Source organism: Lineus longissimus, chromosome 17 (assembly GCF_910592395.1).
Source record: "Lineus longissimus chromosome 17, tnLinLong1.2, whole genome shotgun sequence".
Taxonomy (NCBI): domain Eukaryota; kingdom Metazoa; phylum Nemertea; class Pilidiophora; order Heteronemertea; family Lineidae; genus Lineus; species Lineus longissimus.
Window position 1 is genome coordinate 10,453,836 of NC_088324.1, and position 22,004 is coordinate 10,475,839.

Here is a 22,004-nt window from a genome sequence, read left to right on the forward strand (position 1 = left end):
TTAAAACAAATTACAAGAACTGCGAAAAGTATTCGGGAGGAATCTTTAATATAGCATTAATTCTTATGGAATACACGAACGTACATGTACATGTACTTGCCCTTTCAGTGCGCGTGTCAAGACTCTGTGATATCATCAAACCAATCCAGACCTCCTTCAAATTCGTTATCAGTGTTGTCATCTTTTCTACGGATGGGTCACTGCCGTCTAGCAACAACCATAATGCCCAAAGTCAAGATCCTATCCATCTCGCTCACCCGACCAGTTCCGGGGTGGGTAAAACGTGTGCAGTGTCTTTGAGATACGATCAGGACACGGTACTTACATGTAACTGGGTCCATGATATCAGTTGTACCATCTCCCGTCTGACCCAAACCCCCTGATGGCGGACGTATGTTTCGATGCTAATCTTCGAGGGGAAGAATGATAACTTGTAAGAATGATAACTCCGGCAACAACCAAGATTCCCAAGACGTCGGGATGTAGCCTTCATGTGTATTTTATTAGTTGTACATGTATATATATTTACATGTGCAAGGCAAAACCCTTTAAAGGTTTTTCAAAGGCTCGAAATCCTTTATTTTCATGTATGAAAAAGCCTCGGTGGTGCCATTTCTGTCGCTTGGCTGTCGGAAATGTGAGGGCGGTTTTTTATAACCAACAGTATAAACCCTGTTTCAAATGTCAACACCCTGTTACCTCACTGAAGACAATAATTCTGATTCTGGTGCTTTTGCATCAAATCAGCTTTTTTTAAAATGCTATTGAGAAAATGCGTCGTCTTTAAGTTATTTTTAATCCTGAAACACCTTAATTACACGGTTTTAGCTGATGACAGGTCGCGCCTTTGATCTTGGGCGAGGCGCATCTCCAGGTTGATACATCACGTGCGGGGCTCCATCACGGAGAACTTTCACGGCAATTGAGGGGAAATATTCACAGCTTACGTGTGGATTCTATCGAACACGAAAATAATTGAGGATAGGTTACTCTCTTGAGATGAAGGCGTCATTGTTGAAAACGACTCAATGGACTTTAACTGCGCATTTGTTGGTGAATTAAAGTCCAATGCTGGCGTTGATATTTGAGCAACATAACAACAAGAGACAAGATGCTTTGCTTTATTTGACTTATATTTGTATTCTTCTCTATGACTAGACTTGACACTGGAAATACAACTTTTCACACTTCAAAAATACACCCTTACGCATTATGTCATGTATATGGACACAATAGTTTTATTTATCAAAAAATAGATATGAGTATTGTCATGTTACTAAACATTAAAGTAACAGTGTGACGCACAGAAGAACTTTCTGAAGTCTAATGCGAAGAGGGAATTAAGAATAAATCGGTGGGTTTTTATAATCAAAATATTTTACATAAACTTAGTAAAACAATGCGATAATTTGAAAAGGGAATGATGTGTATAAAGTGGCGCAGAGATCGAATATTAAACCAAGAGCAACAATGGCGCCGGTGTAGCAGTCTCAAATGTCCTCCTCTCCGGAAAGGTGTCCGTCCCTATTGTATGGTGATGGATTAAGATGGTTCTATAGGGACCTCAGAGATTAAAAGCACAGAATCCTTTGTCGACTGGAGTGTCCTGGGACAAGAGAAACTATTATGCTATCTCGAGTCGATGCTTGTGAAAAAAATTAACCTGAAAATAGTGCTTTTGAACATAATGTATGAAATTGAAGTTAAAAATCGAATGTTGTTTGCTCAGACTAAAAAGCCGATCAAAACACAAAAAAGTGTTCTTCTTCCTCTATGTAGACCCTTACTTCACGATATTCAGTCAGTATATAAATATTGAGCAACAGAAATTAAGAAATGCAGTAAATACGAAACAAATTTAAGTAGATACATAAACCTTGTAAACATTTATCAGTGGCAGTGAAATAGTGCACCCTTCACGGTATATAGGCATAGTGTTTCCTGATATAGATTTGCTAGCATACAGCGAGATATCTATATTTGGTCTTAAAATGCGACTAGAACTTCACGTTTGTTTATGGTCTAAACAAGTCAAAACCTAAACGGGACCAAAATTATAGTTTTACCAAGAATTAATAAAGACTACTCTATATTTATTCTTGTTTCTACCAAACAAATTATCTATGTGCGTTTACTATCTGCAAAATACCATTATATTATGCCCTGTTTGTATGTAAACATAAAATACCAGTATGTACAAAAATCAGAAATAAATATTAAATACCATAAATAAGTGACTGAAACATATACATGTAAGAATATTTATTGTACACCGTAAATAAGTGTGTTTCAAAGTGAAATCGTGAAATGCCTTGCAATATGGTGGTTTAGCAATCGAATGATATCATTCTCTTTGCCAACATATATTTCAATTACACTATGTCGTCACAGGCGCGTGAAGAAACCAATATTAACGAAGCAACCGTGGCGATCGAACACCCAAATATCGTGAGATCTCACTGGGGGCGCGTGGATTTACCACAGGCCGAGTACGATCAAGTATGAAGTGCTTCATTGAAGAAACGTTGGCAGAAAAGCAATACTTATCCCTATCGTATCATTTTGATCGATAGACGGCGCTTGGAATACCATCCGAAAACCGAATCCGAAAATCGTGATATTTTAAGTGCATGCCATTTTACATATATCGCTCCTGAGACAAAAAAAGCGTGCGCCACCAAACTTTCAAATTATGGAAATCAAAGCCCGATTGAGTGTATTTTTCATACAGTCGGACTTTAATAATTGAAATAAATTACAATATTTATATTGACAAATTAGTTTTCCTGTATAAGCGGTATAGTCATTCTATGTACAATGTAGAATTATCTTTACAGCCTTTTTCATTGAAAATAAAATTTCATTGAAAGTTCAGCTTGTTTTTCGTATTGATCAACAAAACCAACGTTAGCCCTTTTTAATCTTTCGTTTCCTTACGTTTGCTGCTAATTTCTGAATTTTTATATGACGAAATCTTTTCTAATGCTGGCGGTGGGAACGTCCCCGCAGCTATAAAAACCAAACCCACTGAACTCTGATGTAATTTCCACAAAAAAATGCAGCAGGTTGTAGACATCTCCCGACTACATCGACAAATTCGACAAAGTTATCAATACGAAAAACACCCTGATTACAATTTAATTCGGAGGAATTCTCCTTGGCAAGAATATTTGTGTGAATGACCTTGAAGAAGGTCAAGGTCACTTATCATGACCTTGATAGGTCAAGGTCACAACGTGTGCGCACCATTAAAATGTCATGGAAATCTCGAGCATGGCTCGTATCAATACACCTCCACGTGGTTCGGGGTCTGTCCTGGGGGGTACTCGGGAAAGCTGTGGTCGCCGTCGTCGTGGTGCATCATCCGTGGCCCCATTGGTCCTCGCATCAGCGGCATGGCGTCCGATGGCATCATCTGCTGCTGACCCATACTCGGGATATTTGGTGAGTGACGGCCTACGTACGGTCCGTTTGGAGGTAGGCTGTTGTAGTGGATCCACTGCTCGCCGGGACCTGGAGGTGTTCCAGGGGGCCCGATGGGGACCTGGCCTAGATTTGGCTGTCGGTCCATGTCGTGACCTGGTTCCACAGGTAGGTATACTTCATTATCCATGACATCGAGGTCATCTGAAAAAATAGGACATTTTAAATCATAACATTAAAGTATCAACCAACATAGTTTATCTGTTATCTGTTACAATATTTTCCAGTTCTCATGTAGAGCTAAATAATAGAATATGTCACAACTCGTTATATGATCCGGGGTCACTTTTTTAGTCACAACATTGATGTGTTTTGTATTTTGAATGTCAAAGGTTAAGAGAAGAACGATGTGCGACTTAGCAACTTTTCACTACACGATGTTGCCTTTATATTTTGCTTTCAAGCCTTTTTAATAACGGGTCATCAAAGAACAAGTACGTCCATGTAGTCTTTAGCTAATTCATGCCTTTTAACATATACATGTACTTTGCTGCGGGTACATAACTGCTGGTAGTCCAATATCCGCGGATTTAAGTGTACTTTGTAATTTATAATTGTATGAGATGCCCTGTATGTAAATTTGAGACGATACTCACTGTACTCACTTTGATAGGAAAGATCAGTGGCGTCATCGGACCTCTCGTCGGCGCTTTGGCCCCCGTCGGACTCGTGGTTGGATCCCCCGCGGCAATTTTTCATACGGTAATACGGACTCCATCTAGACCGACCGGCGTCTTTCTTCAGTCGTTTTTCTTTCGCTCTTCTGTTTTGAAACCAAACCTAAGTAGATGAACGATGAATTAGTACAGACTCAACAAAAAGAGGTACTTGTAGGCCTGCTTCTACCGATTAGCTACCGAGGAGTTCATACAAGCCTTAGCATTGCCATGCATGGCAATGATCTATACTGAACCCGCCCAAACATCTCCTTCGCCCATCGATAAGGAAGAATGCGTATAAAATTACGGGTCTACGTAGCATGATACCAAGCGGGCTAATTAACTGCGTACTGATGTTTCATTGCTGTATAAAGTTACATCCTGTCTTGGTGTTGTTGTACCCCACCCATATTATCATCAGCAGAGTCTGGAAATCACAGGATATTGGTGCTCAATATCCTCTTTTTCGAATGAAACGTCTGAGAAGCAGCTCCTTGATGCCCAGGACTACCAATGAATAACCTGGCTTAAGGGGACACGGAGACCAGTCTCGGGAAACTCCGGTTAATCTTTGGGCTATGTGAGACGTGCCTTAGAAGATTGCAAAAGAAGAAAAACAACAAGAGGAACAGGGTGTCATTTGTAGCCAGGGTCCCGGGCCAGGGTATAGTAAATATCTGGTTCTTACCTGCACGACTCTCATGTCCAGCCCCGTCTCCGCACTGAGCTGTTCTCTGACATGTCTGGCAGGTTTCGGACTCTCGTTATACGCTCGTTTCAGGGCCTCGAGTTGCTTGGCTGTGATCGTGGTCCGGGGTCGTTTGTTGGCGGAATCCAAGTCAAATTCTGAAATAAACATTATAGATTGATGAAACTCTATCATTGTAGGTATGAACACTACAATTCCTGTGGACAGATCATACGGAATAAATTGCGGAGGCAAGAGATGACACATTAGAAGTGGTCGGGTTAAGACATGTTTCTACGTATCAAGTGACATCTCATCCTGACGTCCTGACGTGTATCCACGTCGTACGGGTCATGTCAGCTTAATACAATACATACCTCTTGCTTTGGCCGTCTCATAGTCTGCTTTACAGACTAGTTTCCTGTCTTCCATGAGGTAAAACTCGTCCCCGGTGTTCAGTTGTCTGCTACACATTATGCATGCAAAACATTCTAAGTGGTAGACATAGTCCTGAGCTCGCCGTACAACCTGTGTTGGTGGGATACCCTGGTCACAACCTGCACATTTCGTGCCAAACCGCCTGGAAGAAATAAGGATAAGATGTAAAAGCTAGACATGGATCCAGCGGCGTACTCACCGTTACGCCGTATTGTCTTCGGTGTCCATCGCGGCGCCGTTGGAATGTATGAAATTCTGGACACCAACGATAGTTGAGATTTGCAATTTGTGATAATTTCCCAACAAACTTGGGCAAAAAACGTAGCAAGTACGATTTAGTTTGGGCAATTAATCATGTATGTGCTTTAGATAAGAGTTACTGAAGCTAATAAGATGGTCTGCTATTTCAACCATGAAGCCTCCGGATGATGAGGAGGTATTTTCTTGGCCGGTGTAATAGGAAAAATAGTCCTTGATGTTTAGGCTTATATTTTTACGACTTTCTGTGTGTATTTTTCAGGTACCGTCGAGGGCACATTGCTGTTTGTTGGGCCTAAAAGGTTTACTTTGGCTGTGTGACCATTCGGATGGTGATTCAGCAAGAGACGTGGTACGTATGAACATTTTTGTCCCGAGTTTGAGTCATCTAATGAAGTACAGTAGTCAGTGTAGGCCTCTAATTGTTTGTTTTCTTTCTTTTCGTTCTAAATAAAAATAACAAGAGTAACATTACAATTAAAATACAAAACTGACCTGAAGAAATCATCTTTGCAGAAAACCTTGTCACCCTTTGAAAAACATTTGTCGCTCAGCTGTGCGTGGCAGTCTGCACATTTGAGACACTTGGAGTGCCAAGACCGTTCTAGCACCTTCAGAATGAACCGGTCTAAGATAGGCTCTGTACATCCTGCGCATTTTGGAATGGCTGCTACAAAGAGAAAAGGGTGGAAGAGCATTAGCATTTATGTAAAAGTCTTATTTTCAAATCTATTGGGGGGGGGGGGGGGGGGGCAGACGCGATGTGGTATCAGGGTATTATTTGTTTAGAATGTCGTACTGGTTGTGGTATAGAATTTAGGCAAACTCGCTGCAAAGGGTAACAAGAATGAACACAGAAAACATCACATACTGAACGCAATTGACTGAGCAGTGGCAATTTAAAGCACCGGAAAGGGTTGAGTGGTATAAGAATATAAGATACCATATACCAGTAGTTGGACATGTGATACCCCACTGCCGGATGCTGTTAGGCGTGGCTGATTAATCAGGCCGGGGGTATGCAGTGAGAGAACCCGAGACGTTAGGTCTCGTACAATGACTTGGATTGAAGGTTCTCGAATGTCATCACTTCCCTGCAACTGTTTTCAGGATAAGTGAAAAAGAATGCACCAATTTCTTAAAGAACTTTATAAGAAGTTTCACTTATATGAATATCCTAGCATGATTGGCTCAAATCTGAATACCATTGCGGTGAAGCAGGATTAGGGGCTTCTGATTGGCCAGTATGAATGTAAGTCTAATTAATATATGATGCTTGTACGTCATGTACAATGTACATTTCTTTGTGTAAAGATGCTATTTTTTCATGCCGGGTTGGTTAACGATGTTCTTTATATTAGCAACTACATGTCTTCTACAAAAGTATGTGAAATGCACATTGAATCCATTTGACTGCACATAAGAATGTACACACTGCTGGCCACATGTGGAATACGTTCTTTATCACGCCTAGTATCATTGTGGCACTCTATCGTGTTCTCTTAGAAGATGGGTAAATAAAAGACTCTTTTATCTCTTGTTTAATACAGAACGCTGAACACCGCAAACAAAGACGTAAATTTCAGGTAAGAATCAGCCAACCAAATATTGTCAGGTTCCAGGCTTACAAGAAATATTCCGCAATACATTTGCCAGAGGAACCTGAGCTCATTTTTCGTCAGGTTTGCATGGAATCATGATGAGCCAATGAAACCAACCAAGTTTCATGCTAACTAGGGTTCGCCGCTGTACAGTGACTACCCAGATAGAATGCAACTACGTGCAGTCATTACGGTCAGGATTGCATGGCATCATAATCTACGACAGACCGTTATTCCCGACCTTCGCAGCCTATAAAACTTTGTTTTTGACAAAGAGAGCGCTGCATTAGCAATAAATGTGCCTTTCTGACTCTGCCATGGAAGCTTTTAGCGAGATTGGTTTCCCAGCGCTGATTCGAGTGCACTGCGCGAGAAATGGGCGTCTCTAACTCTCGAGACAGCGCCGATACAATCATGTTAAGAGCTTGGTGGAGATTCCTTTCTTTGACCACCCTACCGCAAGTAAATATGTTTGTAACGTATAAAGGGCCAAACATTTCCCTTACAACGTGATATTTTGAGAGACGAAATCAATGTAGTATAGTTCACAAGCAATTCGATTGACACATTTTGTCGGGTGGGGGGTATTCTGTACATTACACCAAAATAGAGATAAAGAATGTACGTGAACACTGTTATCAGAGGTAGGTATAATTTCGTCCCAACAGATTACAAGAAACGAGGTACCAGATGCGAACAAGGAGCAGGCTGGTGAAACTGTGCGCCTCCATCGCTATCATAAATTCATGATCATTCATTGTTAATCTGATTGTTTAATTAGTGTCAGTGAACGTGCTTCAGACCAGATGTGCTCCGGACTTCTGATCGTGCTTGTACATTTCTCGGTACGTAAGTGGTGATGATGACTTGGGCGAACTTCTGGCAGCATGTAGGGCCGATTCAGGTCGTGTTATCGCCAGAGGCAAAAGTATCTATTCAACTAAACAGCTAAAATGAACATGTTTGTTAATAGCATGAAAGAATCCGACACAGTTCCTCCGTTGCGTAATTTCTCCCAAACATGAGCGACTCGAGATCTGCCACGCATTTCTTTACTCAACATAACTTACTGCCCATCGATTTGTCCAAGGAAGTTTCAAGTCGGATGGGAATATCATAGTATGTATATTAGCTGGGCATATCCTCACTTCGTCACAACTAGTATTAGTCGCGCCAGCACCATCGATTTCGGCAGCAGACAGGATATATAACCGACAATAACTGTCTAGAATGCGTCGGGGTTCATGTGGCAGAGTTTTGTTCATCTCGAATTGTCTTTCAGTTTCCGAGAAATAAGTGTACACTTAGAGTGGACGCACTGATAATTTCTGATCAAAGTGCTCTTCAGGTAAAAAATGACAAAACCCCGAAAACTGCACTATTATCTGTTCGCAAGAAGTCTTCTTTACGTGTACGACTTTGATGGCATTCGCGAAAAAGATAACATTGCAATTGCGCCATTCTGGCTAAACATGCCAAGAACATGTTCATAGTATATGAGAACTGAGATGGCCCGTACGTGACTGAGCGCCCTGATTAAGATGTCGGAGGGATATTGGGCACACATGACTCACTAAGCCCGACCCGGGACATTTTGGACCGACTTGAGACGGTGTTGCGGGATCATATGAGGGGATAGTGACACTCATCCCATTTGGATGGTAAGAAGGTGGGCTCAATTTATTCGGAGAAGACATTTTTGAAGTGAATAATGGGAGATATGATGGTTAAGAGATCTTTATATTTTTCCTGTTTTTTTATGATACATATTCGTCAAAAGGTAACTTTCCGTTTTGTATGCAATGAAATAAGCTCATCTCCATTGGACGCAATACATCCGGTCGCGAGGTTCTCATACGACAAACCATTTATCCCACACCGCTTGAGCAATTAGACGAATGAATCAAATCTCAATTAGCCTAATGTGATTTCGCCACTTAAACGTGAGATAGGGACGCGATCATTGGACCGAGACTTTATGCCTATTGTCGGACGCACTCATGTATTATCGGATGCACTCATCTATTTTCGGATACATGCACCTATTGTCGGATGATGAACATTCTTGCAGCAAATCCCAAACATATGAAGCGGTATGAATTAATCCCGTATATATCGCATTGACGTATTCATGATTTATCAACACAATTGACATTTAGCGCAATTTTTAAAGAAAACAATGGGACATCCGCAGGAACTTTAGAATTGGCAGGAAACAATGAACACAATGAACGCCACGTGGCTAAATTTACCCTATTGATTTCATCAATTGAGAAATCCGACTAACCAGCTTTAGTTTCGCGGTTTTCATTCAGCAGCAGAAATTTCCGACCACGGTTTATCAGGATCCAAAGCATTTGCTTACAATGGTAATTCTTTCGGGACCAGCGCATTCTCTTGTCCGGGCTTCTGATCAATCTCACGACAGTGATCATGAGCGGCGATGGCCCCGGCCTCCCCCGAGACCTGCAGATGTGAAAATTAAATTAGTGCCTCCTAGATTATTCATAGGCATCGCTTTCCATCTCGCTCCGGCAGCGATGAGCATGATCAACGCAATGGGCGGGTCATCACCCGATCACGGCGCATAAACCACATACCATTAGCATAGCCTCTTTTACGAAAGCCCGCAGAAAGCCTGTACAGCGCGCGGGTCGGCTTGGGGTTCCGGACTTTCTGCTGCGCTTGATAAATGAAATGTCACAAGATTAGGGCTCTGATTAATTAATTTCATTAGGAGAATGATAGAATGTCTAATCAGGGGCGGCTAGCTGATTAGCACTTGTGCTATCATAATATTAAGATTGATGCCAATGTTATGCCGTTGCTTCTGTTGTAGCATTCGTATCTATAGTTATTTTGTTAATACGTGTACATGAATTGTGATGATGGTGATGTATGTAATAGTATCATATACGTTATGTGTAAAGCCCAACCGAATATACAAGCTTCTGAAAAAAGATTCTGGTAAAAAGTATTTGAATGACCATTATTAAAAGCAAGAACATCAATAAACCAGCGTCTCTCCCAACAAAGTTCCTGATTAAACCTGAACCACATCCCTCCCGGGCGAAACTTCTTTATATTCTTTTACAAGACGCCAAGTAGCGTATTGTTGCAACTTTCTGTCACAACCGCCGCCAGTCGCGTGGCGCTATTGTCAAATATGTCTATATCGACGGCAAGAGGCCATATTGGGATCACCCCGAGGCTTATGGTTGACATGTGACGTAATCTTCGGTCACGTGGCCTCTTGTTACTGATTGAAATCTGGTGTAACCCTAATCTTGAGCTGTATCCAATTTGGCTCTTGTTTGGAGTGGTTAAGATGGCTAGGATAAGGAGGGCTGGACAATGGGATGATGAAGAGTCGGCGCTCTAAAAGAATCTGAAATGACCAACCATTACTAGACCACTTGTTTGTGGTTTAACTCCTACAGTTATAAGATGATATCGAGGAAAAGTTGATATGAAATGTGCACAACGCTAAAATCCGTCAAAGAACATACTGGCAACAGAACTGATAAACACAGACAGTAGGAAATGCTTATTTAAACTCCGCGATGGATTTTGCGGTTTTGCTTTGGATAGCTTTCTTTGCCATTTCTAACTTTAAAGTTACCAATGTTTTGAGAGCCACACTTGGATGAAAGTGAAGAACACCGTGACATATTCCATGTACCAATTGGGGTACAGTATCTAGTATTCATATATACATGTACTTGGGGCAGATACTAGTAGGGCATGGCCTTGTTCCCTCAACAAATCTGCAAAATATCAAAAAGTTGTAGAGCCCCATGCAATCACATATAAAGAAAAGCAATTACATTTAGCAATTCGCTTACATATAGATCCAGACTTAGTTTTGTGAGGCAACCTTGTCGCAATGATATATCGGACTTTTACTAATCCGCTTTTGCCGAGGTCTCGGGTTGTGTCTCGTAGGTCTCATGTTCTCAGAGAGCTTCACCCAAGTCGAATACTTGACGGTGGTTCTCCAGAGAGTGCTAAAATCAATGGGCTTACTCTCTTTATGTCAAGAATGTGTCAATTAAACGTAAAATGATATGATTTCATATTTAACTGTCTCCCACGGTTTATATTGCTAAAATGGGAAGATAATACGCAACTTATCGCGGCCTTGCTGTGAAAACGCCACCGGGAGAAATTCACCCGATTATAAAATGGGCCGCGTTTCCGTAATGGCGACCTGCCGATTGGCGATGCACGCTGGGATATGTTACATGCAGTAATGGCGCCTTTATGATTGAATGGAATGACGTAATACTGAATGAAGCATTTGATACTTATAGTTGGCATACTTTTTCAAACTTCTTTGTATTCATCAAGAGATGACAATGGCCCCATGAAATGTCAGCAAATTGTTTTTTTTTTATATATCAGTATTTCCTGGCTTAATCGACCCTGTCCCGTACTGAGGGACTTCGATAAATCACCTGATTCAAATAACGAAGTGAAAACAAACAGTTTACAAGTCCACGCCTTAGAGTATAAAAACTCGCAGTCGAAAAAAAACTCTTTACCACATAGGAATCAAACACATTAAATCTAAAAATTAACAAATTATTATGGGATCTAAAGCAAAAATTCTCAAGAATATAAATTAATCTGACCCTAATTGACAAAGGCTAGATTTAGATCGCTTTTCATTTTTTGCTCCAGGCGATCGCGCGGTCGGTCCTATTAGCAGTGCACCCCGGCCATCTGTTCCCGGGAATCGCGTATTGTGCGGTAGTCAAGCATACCAGCCTCCCGCTGTACCCGACCATAACACGACGTCACGCAACCTAGGACCGAGAACGCTTATGGGACAGACTCCTAGGGTTTGGGGAGGCTGAGATGGTGCTTGGACCTTCTTGTCTTAATTGTCAAGTCCACTTCCAAGGTTGGGGAAGCTTTCATTGTTATTTATGTAAAGGCAAAGATGAAAGCGTTGAGAGTGGTGTAGGAAAGCATTAAAATGCGCTTCTTACATACATATTGTATACACACTCGAAAGGTATATTCCAAAGGAAAAACTTAGTTCACCGTTTTGAGATGAAATTGATAAAGGCAACACAACAAAATTGCCTAAAGTTATTTATCACGGACCCAGTAAAATGACAACTAACTACAACCTATACGCTCTATTACCACTGAAAAAGATGACAACCAGTTGTCAATCAAAACCACACAGGCTAACAAGATCAAAACGCGACTAGTTGGGCGGAAAAAGTGATCAAAATTATAGCCTTCAAAACTCATTTTATGTTGTGTGAGAACTCGTGCGAAACTGAGGGTGGTCTGTGTTTCGCCACAAACGACTCATAGAGAGCATCCCCAGGGCCGATAGGATCACTTTAGCCCCGAGTCTCCCCGCGCGGCAAAAGCTTTCAAAGCATCATTAGGAAAATTACAGGTTTGGGGAAGTCCCAGATTGTATTTTTACATTCTCGTGTACATTTTCGGTTAAGGGATTTCCACGTGATTTCATTTGCGGGAATGTGTTGTTTTTGAGACAATTGATTTTACCATTGCGGTCTTGGAGTGAGGCTTTTCAATTAAAAACAATAAATTGTGCAGAAGATGACAGGATGTTGTCATATCCTAAAGCGTAATTTCTACCAATGATGCCATTCCCGTTTGGTTTTGTGCGGGACTGTTGTATTCTCTGCGGGACAAGGAGTATCCTCTTGCGACACCTTCTGAGGTCTTAAGGGAGCCTTGTCATTTTTGTTGGTGTTCAGAATCAATTCCCGTTAATCAGTCAGCATTATATTGACGTCATACAAAAATGGTCGCAGATCAAATTTTAACAAAGACCAAACATCGTCTTCGATATTATCAGCAGAAGTCTTCTGTCTTCTGTACTTGAAAATATTTTTGGATGGAATTCCTTAGTATTTCACTTTGAACCTACGCAGAGTCCATCCACCCATTTTATGCTTCAGGGATGCTACATGAAGCCAAACAAACCAGACCAAGCGCAGAAGGATAATCTTTTCCGAAGGCAAGTGATCATCCGCGTGCCTAATCAAAAGACACTTGCCTATCGAATGGGAAAATGAAGAAATAGTAAACAGATCCATGTTAGGAATCCGCCGGGCTAATCCTTGGCTAACATTGGACAAATGTCCATGTATTTTTATGAGGGGGTTTCATCACTGTCACTGGCCAAGGGCAGAGCTGTGATTGGTCAAGTCTAAAAAAAAACTTTAACCAAAGACCTTGGCAGTGTCTCTACTACCCTCCACACACGCAGTCTTTTTACGAAGGCCGTGTGTGGGAAGTGCAGAACCAGCCAAGATCCAAAATGTAAACAGACCCGGGGTATCTTAAACAGGGTACACAGTGCCACATGGCCATCTTGTTGAAGATGACAACGAGCAGTTGGGACATCACCACCAGTGTAATGGCAATATCGGGATGCGCGGAACTAGTCACCGCTTGGGGACGACAGATGCTGGATTTTCAGCTTTTTCTGTCCGATCCTGCGAAGATGTTTCCGTCGAAATCGCCTTAGAACTTGCTTAACGGTAGATGAAAGAGATAAAATCCTTAACATTTTAACTTTAAAGGTCTGTTTATAGTTTTAATTAACGACCTCTTAAAATGTTTTTCAGCGATGAATGATCACAGGAACTGCATAATTAAGTTTCCCATTGATTACATATCACGGAAATGAACAAAACATAACATGCAACAGGTGATTTAGGAGCAGATTGCTTTGACACGTGACTTGTCATATACTGGCAGTAGACAACAGGCAATCTGAAAATCCGGAAATGTACAAAGCAAATAGGAAAGCAAATTGCAACTGTTATGATACCGGAAAGGTGTCGCATTCGGCGCGTGTGTTTCCAACAATTCCAATTTTTGATGTTTCCACATCAAACAAATTAAAATTCTGCGAATGTTCATTATATTTTCCCGAATGTTATATCATTCAAGAACAGTAGAACCTCTCTAATCCATTTTTCCGCATGTTATACAGTCATGTATGTCATTGTCTGTGAATGGTATAGTTTCTGAATATTTTTTCAAAATTTATGAACACAGCGATGTATACGTTCGGATGCGCACTTTAGAACACGCTTCAGAACGCTTAGCATCACTTTAATAAGGAAAATGTAAGTGATTTCGAAAATTCACTGGTCATTCAGAACAACAAAAATTCAAACTAGACGCTTGTGATTGGTCCTTTATTCGATCTGAGACCCACACGCCAGTGCTTCGAGCAAAATTTCGGTCGACTGCAGCCTAGACAGGTGGCGAAGGTTTTCCCAGGCATTGTCCCTGGGCCTTCAAAATTCATGCATCTACCCCGAATTCGGTCAAGCGTATGATATCTCATCATAACGCAACTTTTGAATAGGTGGCCTTCGGAAGTCAAGAGGGTACTCGATGGATAAGGGGAGGGACTGGATGCGGGGTTCAGCCGGTTCGGCCTTATCATAGGTTTGCCGAGAGGTTGGATTTCTTGTGCGAATGAAAAGAGGCAAAGTCAATTATTTGAATTGGAAAAGGAATTTAATGAATTTGTTTAATTAGATTTATATTTGATAGGAAAGAGTGCAATTACGTGTATTTTGAAGTGAAAGTTCCTTGTTAAGTTGTTGGGTTACTGGTACATGTATATGTTTTTAACATTGGCGAACGTGTGATCTCTTAACATGTTAGGTAACCAAAGAAAGGTTTTTTTTCATCACCTCAATCGAATCATGCTGATTACAAATCGCTTCTGTACACATGCTTCCTTCTCACAAAATTACGAGTGTAAACAGTTGATTTTCGCGAATTTCGCAAATAACCTGGAGTTGAGATACTGAAAGAAATTTCTCAATCCGCCCAAAAAAAATCGTGAATACTAACTCGCGAATCGCAAAATTAAGGAGGTGCGAAGTTTTAAGTTGGCAGTGACTTCTAACAAACGCAAAGTAAAAATGAGAAGTTGGATACCAAAATGATAACTTTTATATTCCATACTGGAATATCGCATATCACCGTAATGATATTAAAATTACCAGGGTATTTTACATTTGGCCTTGAATTGTTAACAATTTCCACTTAAATTATCAATTTCCTAAAATTTCTCTCAAATAGCCAGGCTCGGTCGTTCAAACAAATTTAATCCATATGCAATCTCGAGTGCGAGAAACTTGATAGTGTTCATCGTATCTAACTGATTAAAGAGGGTTCTGGCTTTGCTAAATGCGACCATAAAGTCTTTGACGAGAGTTGTCATTAGGTAAATGGTGATGGGAGTTTTCCATAACTAAACATGTTGCATTGTATCCTGTCTCAAGCTCTTTGGCACGGGTCCCCCTAAAGATTTGAGCAGCATTGGGGCGTGACACCTCTGACTGCCCAATTTCGAACACCAGTTCTGAGAAGCAGGTATCGAGAGACACTGACAACCTCAACTTCTTCTGGTGGCTCCAGTTTTCTCTGTGCAAGTCAGTTTTCTCTTATCGATTTATGATAATCAAATTGGGAGCAAGGAGCCCTTAATCACATAAGGTCGGAATGAAAACTGTTTTTTTTTTGGGAAAAGAGGCTGAAACATGATGGAAATGTCAAAAAATGATAAGTCTAGAGAAGGTCTATTGGATTAAACGCGAATTCGACCAGTTTCCCATTGTCAACATAATAATTGTTTTCAAGAAGGCTGTTAATTTCAGTTAAGGAACCTACAATATTAAATTACAATTAGTAGTGCCCCCGTTCACGAACCAACAAAGGCATAAAGACCTATCTTACGATACATCATGTATTAAAAACCGAACCCCTAATTTAGGGCCGGTATCATGATCAGTGACTTGGAAATTAAGGGCTGATAAAACAGATAGGAGGTTTAGGATTTCCTCTCCGTATAATTACAAGCGGATCAAACCTTATCATTTAGCTTTTTAAAACATTATTCTTTGAGGTACGATATTTTTTCTGCTTGGACCATATTTATGCAACAGATGGGTTGGTTTGGGGTATTGTCTCACGAAGGTACTGTGTTGATTCTGAGGATTAGAGCCCGGCGAGATAGCCGGACCGTGCGCGCCCCGGCCTAACTCGCCTTTGAGACCGACCCAGGCGGAGAACAAGCTTACGGTCCTGCCTACAACATCCCTAAGGTTACTTTTAAGTAAAGGTACCAGGTTTTTGATTTCATTGAGTTCAAAAGAATAGTTCTTAACTCAAATGCATTATCATCAGTAATTGTATACTCGGGTAATGAAAACAATTGTGTTATACCCTTTGGGACAATAAAATTACGGTGTGTTGCCGTTGGTTATACAAAATCCGACCGGGTGAAGTTTTTTCTTTCACAAATATGACTTATCTTTTTGCGGACCCGGTGCGTGTCCAGATTTAAGTCCTGTTGCGATGCTTGTAAGCATCTGCCAATAGACATGTTTATATGACACGATTGATCCTTAAACATTCACAACAAAATTACGTTGCAGTCGTTTACTTTTGCTACATGTACTGGTATATATACATTCCCAAATGAAGGACAATACCAAGTGCATGGTGTCAATTACACTTGCACTTTAAGAGCAACAGTCCTTCGGTGAAACCATTTTTGGATATACGATATTCCTATGATATTTCGGGAGGTTGTCCAGTGCCCTGCTTCAAAGCTTCTGGGTGTGGTCAAATACTTAATAATAATATGCTCAGACTTTCTTAGATGTTGACTACGCTGCCATTGGCCAAGTATAGTCTAGTTGCAGGTTCCCGCGTCGGCTTTTCGAAACGTCGTACCGTTACTTTTATTTGAAAACTGATATTGATTGATATTGCTAGAAGGATGAAACTTTTAGCAAGGAGAACTGTAAAAGTTTCAAAGGAATTGTTCATGCTAATTCTTCATAAATGTAATGGCAAAATCAAAATTAACCCGAAAGACAATCCACCCAAGGCGATTAAAATCACCATTTTCCTGAAGCTATCCCTTCTAATCATCCCTTACCCCTTCAAAACCAAGATCCCCTTCTAACTTCGTGTAATTTCCTTAAACATTGACTTTAATTACATTCTTTTCTTGGCAAATGACCCCCATCGCGTCGCAGCGATCTCCGAACCGGTCCTTTAACCCAGTCCTTGGTCTCATTCGCCGGATTGTCCCACCATATGGATACCATCCGGAAAACCTTGGAATTACTATGATTAGTCTCTCTTACATGTTAAGACGCCCGACCCCCCTGTCTCCGCTTGTCTCTGCACGCAAGCGGCTTTGAACTAGGACTTAAACAGCGGATGCATCAGATCAGGAAGTGAGTGCCACGCCTTCGATGCTAACTCCAGTAATATTTTTTAAAAGGGTTTGGTATTTTTTCTCCTTAATATGAATATGCAACCTGAGCTGACACGCTCCAAAACCTTTGGTAATCTTCATGATGAAGTTTTTACTTGTTGAATGCTTGTTTGGGTGTCAACATAAGTAAGTTCAATACATGCTTCCGTGTTCGATTCAGCATTTTTTACAATGTTCACCATTTATTTTGAGAAATTACGAAGCAGATGTGATTCCTATCCACCCCGTCTCAGCCTCTCATGATTCTACACAGTTGTTATACTCAACAATAGTTATAATGTTCGTATCGCGTGCTACGATCAACTGCTTTGTTTTGCGACAAATCGCCTGGTGGTCACATACTTGTCTTTCCTTGCCTTATTAGAGCAGACGACAGAATAACATTGGGGCGATTTTAGGATTTTGTTAAATATATTCATGGGATTAATTATCTCAATTGATGAAAAACTTAACCAGACTCCACGTTAATTTGGTACATTGTTACGAAAACGTTGTTCTTTTGTGAGTAATCATAATGGCTCGAAATTGACTTCAATAAAAATGATTTGTGTTGTAAACAATGCCGGGGTGCTGCTGTGCATTCTGACACGCGTTCAATGTTTTTTAAAAGGTTTTTTAAGATATGCAAGTAACAGCGATCGACACTAGTAAATAGATTCAGCGCCTAGTTCTTCTTGTTGAACGATTGGATTCTGGACAGTCATATGTTTACACTGATAGTTTACTAGTAGTCCACAATGAATATTTAAATTCAACCTGGATTATAGGAAGGTTATTATTGGCTACGAACATACAGTCCCAGGAGAACATGTTCACTCTGACACATCATTCAACTTTTTTTCATGTTTCAGGTTTATTTTCCAGAATGAACTCTTTTGTACACTGCTCTCACGAAAACAATATCGCCATCAAGCTTGATTTCTTCAACACTTTGCCAGACTTGCAGAATTTTTTACCAATCTCACTGAGCGCGCCTTGACATATCCTTAGAACAATAAAACGTAATGTTTTGTGCTCAATGCACATCCCATCCGACAATGCCTTTTAGCAGACACGTCCATTAATGTTATTCATGGTCTCAATATGGCGCAGTTACACATGACCGGCGAGGCAACAATTGACAACACGATATAGAGGATGAATAATGAATGCGAGAATTCTCAAGAGACGATTAAAATAATCAGGCAAGAGTTGAAATACGTGTTGGTCGCGTTGGAAGATCTCGACCAGGCGTACTCGAGGGGCCATTATATTACTCAGCGGCCAAACTCCCTAAGAATATCGCGAGGATTTGTGGCCTGTTTCTAGAGTAGAAGTACGTGATTTTGTCACAAAAACTCGAAGGCGCCAGAGCTTTTTCGTTAAACGCCTACATGTAGATCCGCCTTGTTGATAAATGTACAATCCAAAAAGTCCCATTTTGACAATGAAGAAACGCGATGTCCACTAAGGAATCATATGCGTAATAATACCACCAGCAACACCAGCCTTCCTTCGAGTTGGCCAAGCATTCATGGAGGCGAGAGTTGCTCACGTGGTACATTTTCCACTGAACCCCGCTGTCGAAATAAGCTTTTGCCATTGAGACATTGAACAAACCCGATATCTACGGATTACGCGTAATACTCCGCATCCCATCCACATCACTAGACCACAATCCTCCATGCGACAGGAGGCCGCAACGGATCAATTCTAAAGTTGGATTAAATCTTGGATGAGAGGTTTTGACTTGTCTCTAGACTCTTGAGGTTGTGGCAGTAGATAGGTGAAGAAGCAAACTCTACTTCTGAACCTACTCTTGGCTTAAATTCTTGGAGATTTTTAGGAAGGAAGGCAGCGACGGTCATCTGTATAACTGTATCGATGTCAGTTATCAAACGAGAAACGTTGCTACTGAAAACTTGGAGAAATACACGTTTTTGACCGTGTTCACAATTTTACTACAATCAGATTTGTTTCTTCCCAAAAAATATATGCTGAATTCGTCCGCAGTCATCCGTCTAGCAACAAGATTCCGGTATTTTTCCCTGCCGTCTGCCACCTGTGATGCGCGCGCAGGTAACTGTTATCATCTGGCAGGCGACTCTCCGCGCCACGTGACCGCCTCAAACGACAAGAAATCGTTCCCTATTTACTCAGACAATTGACTTTACACCATGTCATTTGTTAGCACTCCGCTGTACAATACTCGTTGGATATTCTAAATGTTTGTATTGCATTGCCTCAAGTGAATTACTATTGAACTTTGAATGCGATATGTTTGCGTGCTGCTGATGGTGGATGGGGTACGTCACTCGGAACGTGTGCACTTCTCCAATTTTGTCTCACCCGAAAATTAACTGATGTGAGAGATGTTATTGTCTTCTTGTACAAACATGTATCGCCCATGGATATCTAGCATGTATAACTTTATTGCATTTTACATATAATGTAAATGCCATGCATATCCAAGTAGACGTTTAACATTGTTTAAGATTTACGAACAAAATAGTCCACTTTCTAAATTTTAAATTTTTGATCCTTTCAGTTTGAAATTATTCAATGAACTACTACATATTTGTTACTCAATAAGAAAACCACTACTAACATCACCTCATCTGATTTTTACTCCGACTGCTTTTTATGATTTATACAATCATTATAGTGAAGACTAATATTTTTCGCTTTTTCCTATTCGACCTTTTCTTCACATGCGACAAGCGTCAACTTTTTGTCAGAGCAGGTCACATATATCTCGGACTAAACGAACCGTCTACAAATCCAGCATCATAGCATGTACAATCCTCTGACTAACATATGGGAGGCTTAAAAGTTCAAAGGACCACAAAAAAACAAGAACACCAACTTTTCCACAACATCTCCATCATTATCTGGTATTCCTGATCCGATAGATCCGCACGATTCGGTGCACGAGGCTTTCTAATTAATTTCGCGGCGGGAATACTGCGTGAGCGCCACGCAACCGCCACAGGCAATGGCGGCTCGGGTGGTGGACAGCCTCCGTGGTGATATTAACTTCTATATGCGGCAAAGACGGATTAGTCTCCTTCCTTTCTAAGTCCTAATCCTCTTCTGGTTATTACGTACACGACTGTTGGGCATCTTTTGCGACATTATCACGAAAAAAGTATATGAAAACGAAAGAAATGCATTATGCAGTGTGTACATTTTCTATAGAAGGTAATGTTAATTAATTAGAGGACTGGAAAAAGTAAATAAGAATGTCGTGCAGGCATAGATATGGCTATTGTAACATGCGTGCAGTGTATGGTATGTATGAGGCGTTATATGGTATAGCCATCGAAATGCCAAGAACTACTTTTCTGAGATCTATCTTTGTTATGATGAAATTGAGCTTGAAAATGTCTGCTAGGAATGTTGAAGGATATAAAATTCCATTCACGCCATTTTTACAATGTGATTTGATTAGGGATACCAAATATGGCAAGGACATAAATGTTTCTACCGTTATTTTTTATGGCCATGTTGATGAAGAGTGTAGCTTTTGAAAATATTTCGGCATAAAAGTGTTTTCAAGTGACTTACAATAACATGTATGTTTTGTCAAATTTGCTATGGTTCATTGGTATGACTTCATAGTACCTTAATCTAATTCACGACCTAGCTCATCGCTGATATTGATTTTCTTTTACGACACCAGAAACCGGAAGTCACCGGTTGACAGCTAACGGAAGTCATCTGCTTCTAGGGGAAGTGTATCATTTCCTTGAGTATCCGCGAAATCAATGAGTGAAGATGTAACGAAGTTTGTTTAATTGATTGCGGGTTTCAACCAATTGGGAGATGATTAACATTCTTGGTCAGAACCACAATAGTGATTTTGGGATGCGGTGGAATGCAACAGGGGTGGGATCGTTCGCAGTTCTACTGCAAGAGCTTTTTGCACTATTTTTGAATTAAAATTTTTGAATTTTTAACCCAAAACGTTTAATACATATTCGACATTGTATATGGTAACGCTGTACTCGGGTGACTGGTACAAACCTGCCCACATACATGCATTTCGTAACATGAACGAAAGTTTGCGCCAAAAGGGCTGTGCCCATCCTTTCCAGAACTGCCAAATTCGCCCTTTATATCGCCATCAGTCAAACACCGTGACTGAGTACATCCATAATGACTCCGGCAGCCATTAGCCACTGGGGTAGTGTCAACATTACGGTGCGTCCAGCTTCTAGGGGAGACAGCCGCAGTGATTGATGACTTGTCCCTGATGGATTACGGGCCCCTCGGAGAGATGAAGCCGAAGCCGAAACCGGCCAGTGGCAAGCGCATAACAAAAAAAGTGTCTCGTGGTGAAACGCTTGGCTGATTTGGGGCTGTTCTCGCAACGGGAAGCACTCATGAGTGATTGTATTCGTGTTTTGGGCGGTTGATGCACCGAAAGACCAACACCAGACTTGTAAGTCGGTCGAAAACCATCATCCATACAATATCGCAAGTTTTGGTTTTACATTTTGAAAAATGACAATAGGGCATATCAAAATGAGGGTATTTACATGATGCTTGTTTCTGTACGTCTGGGTGAGGTTGAGTTAATA

At 40.9% G+C, this 22,004-nt stretch overlaps 1 protein-coding gene across 3 annotated transcripts in view; it reads right to left on the reverse strand.

Annotated features, from left to right (window-relative positions):
• Positions 1-1,115: 1,115 nt before the first annotated feature.
• The window catches only part of LOC135501739 (LIM/homeobox protein Lhx3-like), a 30,875-nt gene continuing 9,986 nt past the window's right edge, over positions 1,116-22,004 (reverse strand). The window contains exons 2-6 of one of the 3 annotated variants that reach the window (XM_064794003.1): positions 6,022-6,193; positions 5,208-5,410; positions 4,831-4,988; positions 4,080-4,263; positions 1,116-3,627 (exon numbers count right to left, since the gene is read on the reverse strand). In XM_064794003.1, the coding sequence (XP_064650073.1) occupies positions 3,284-3,627; positions 4,080-4,263; positions 4,831-4,988; positions 5,208-5,410; positions 6,022-6,193 (1,061 nt within the window). In that variant the 3' untranslated portion in view covers positions 1,116-3,283. Of the gene's footprint in view, positions 3,628-4,079; positions 4,264-4,830; positions 4,989-5,207; positions 5,411-6,021; positions 6,197-22,004 lie in introns of all 3 variants that reach the window. The other 2 variants (XM_064794004.1, XM_064794002.1) reach the window with 2 other exon arrangements.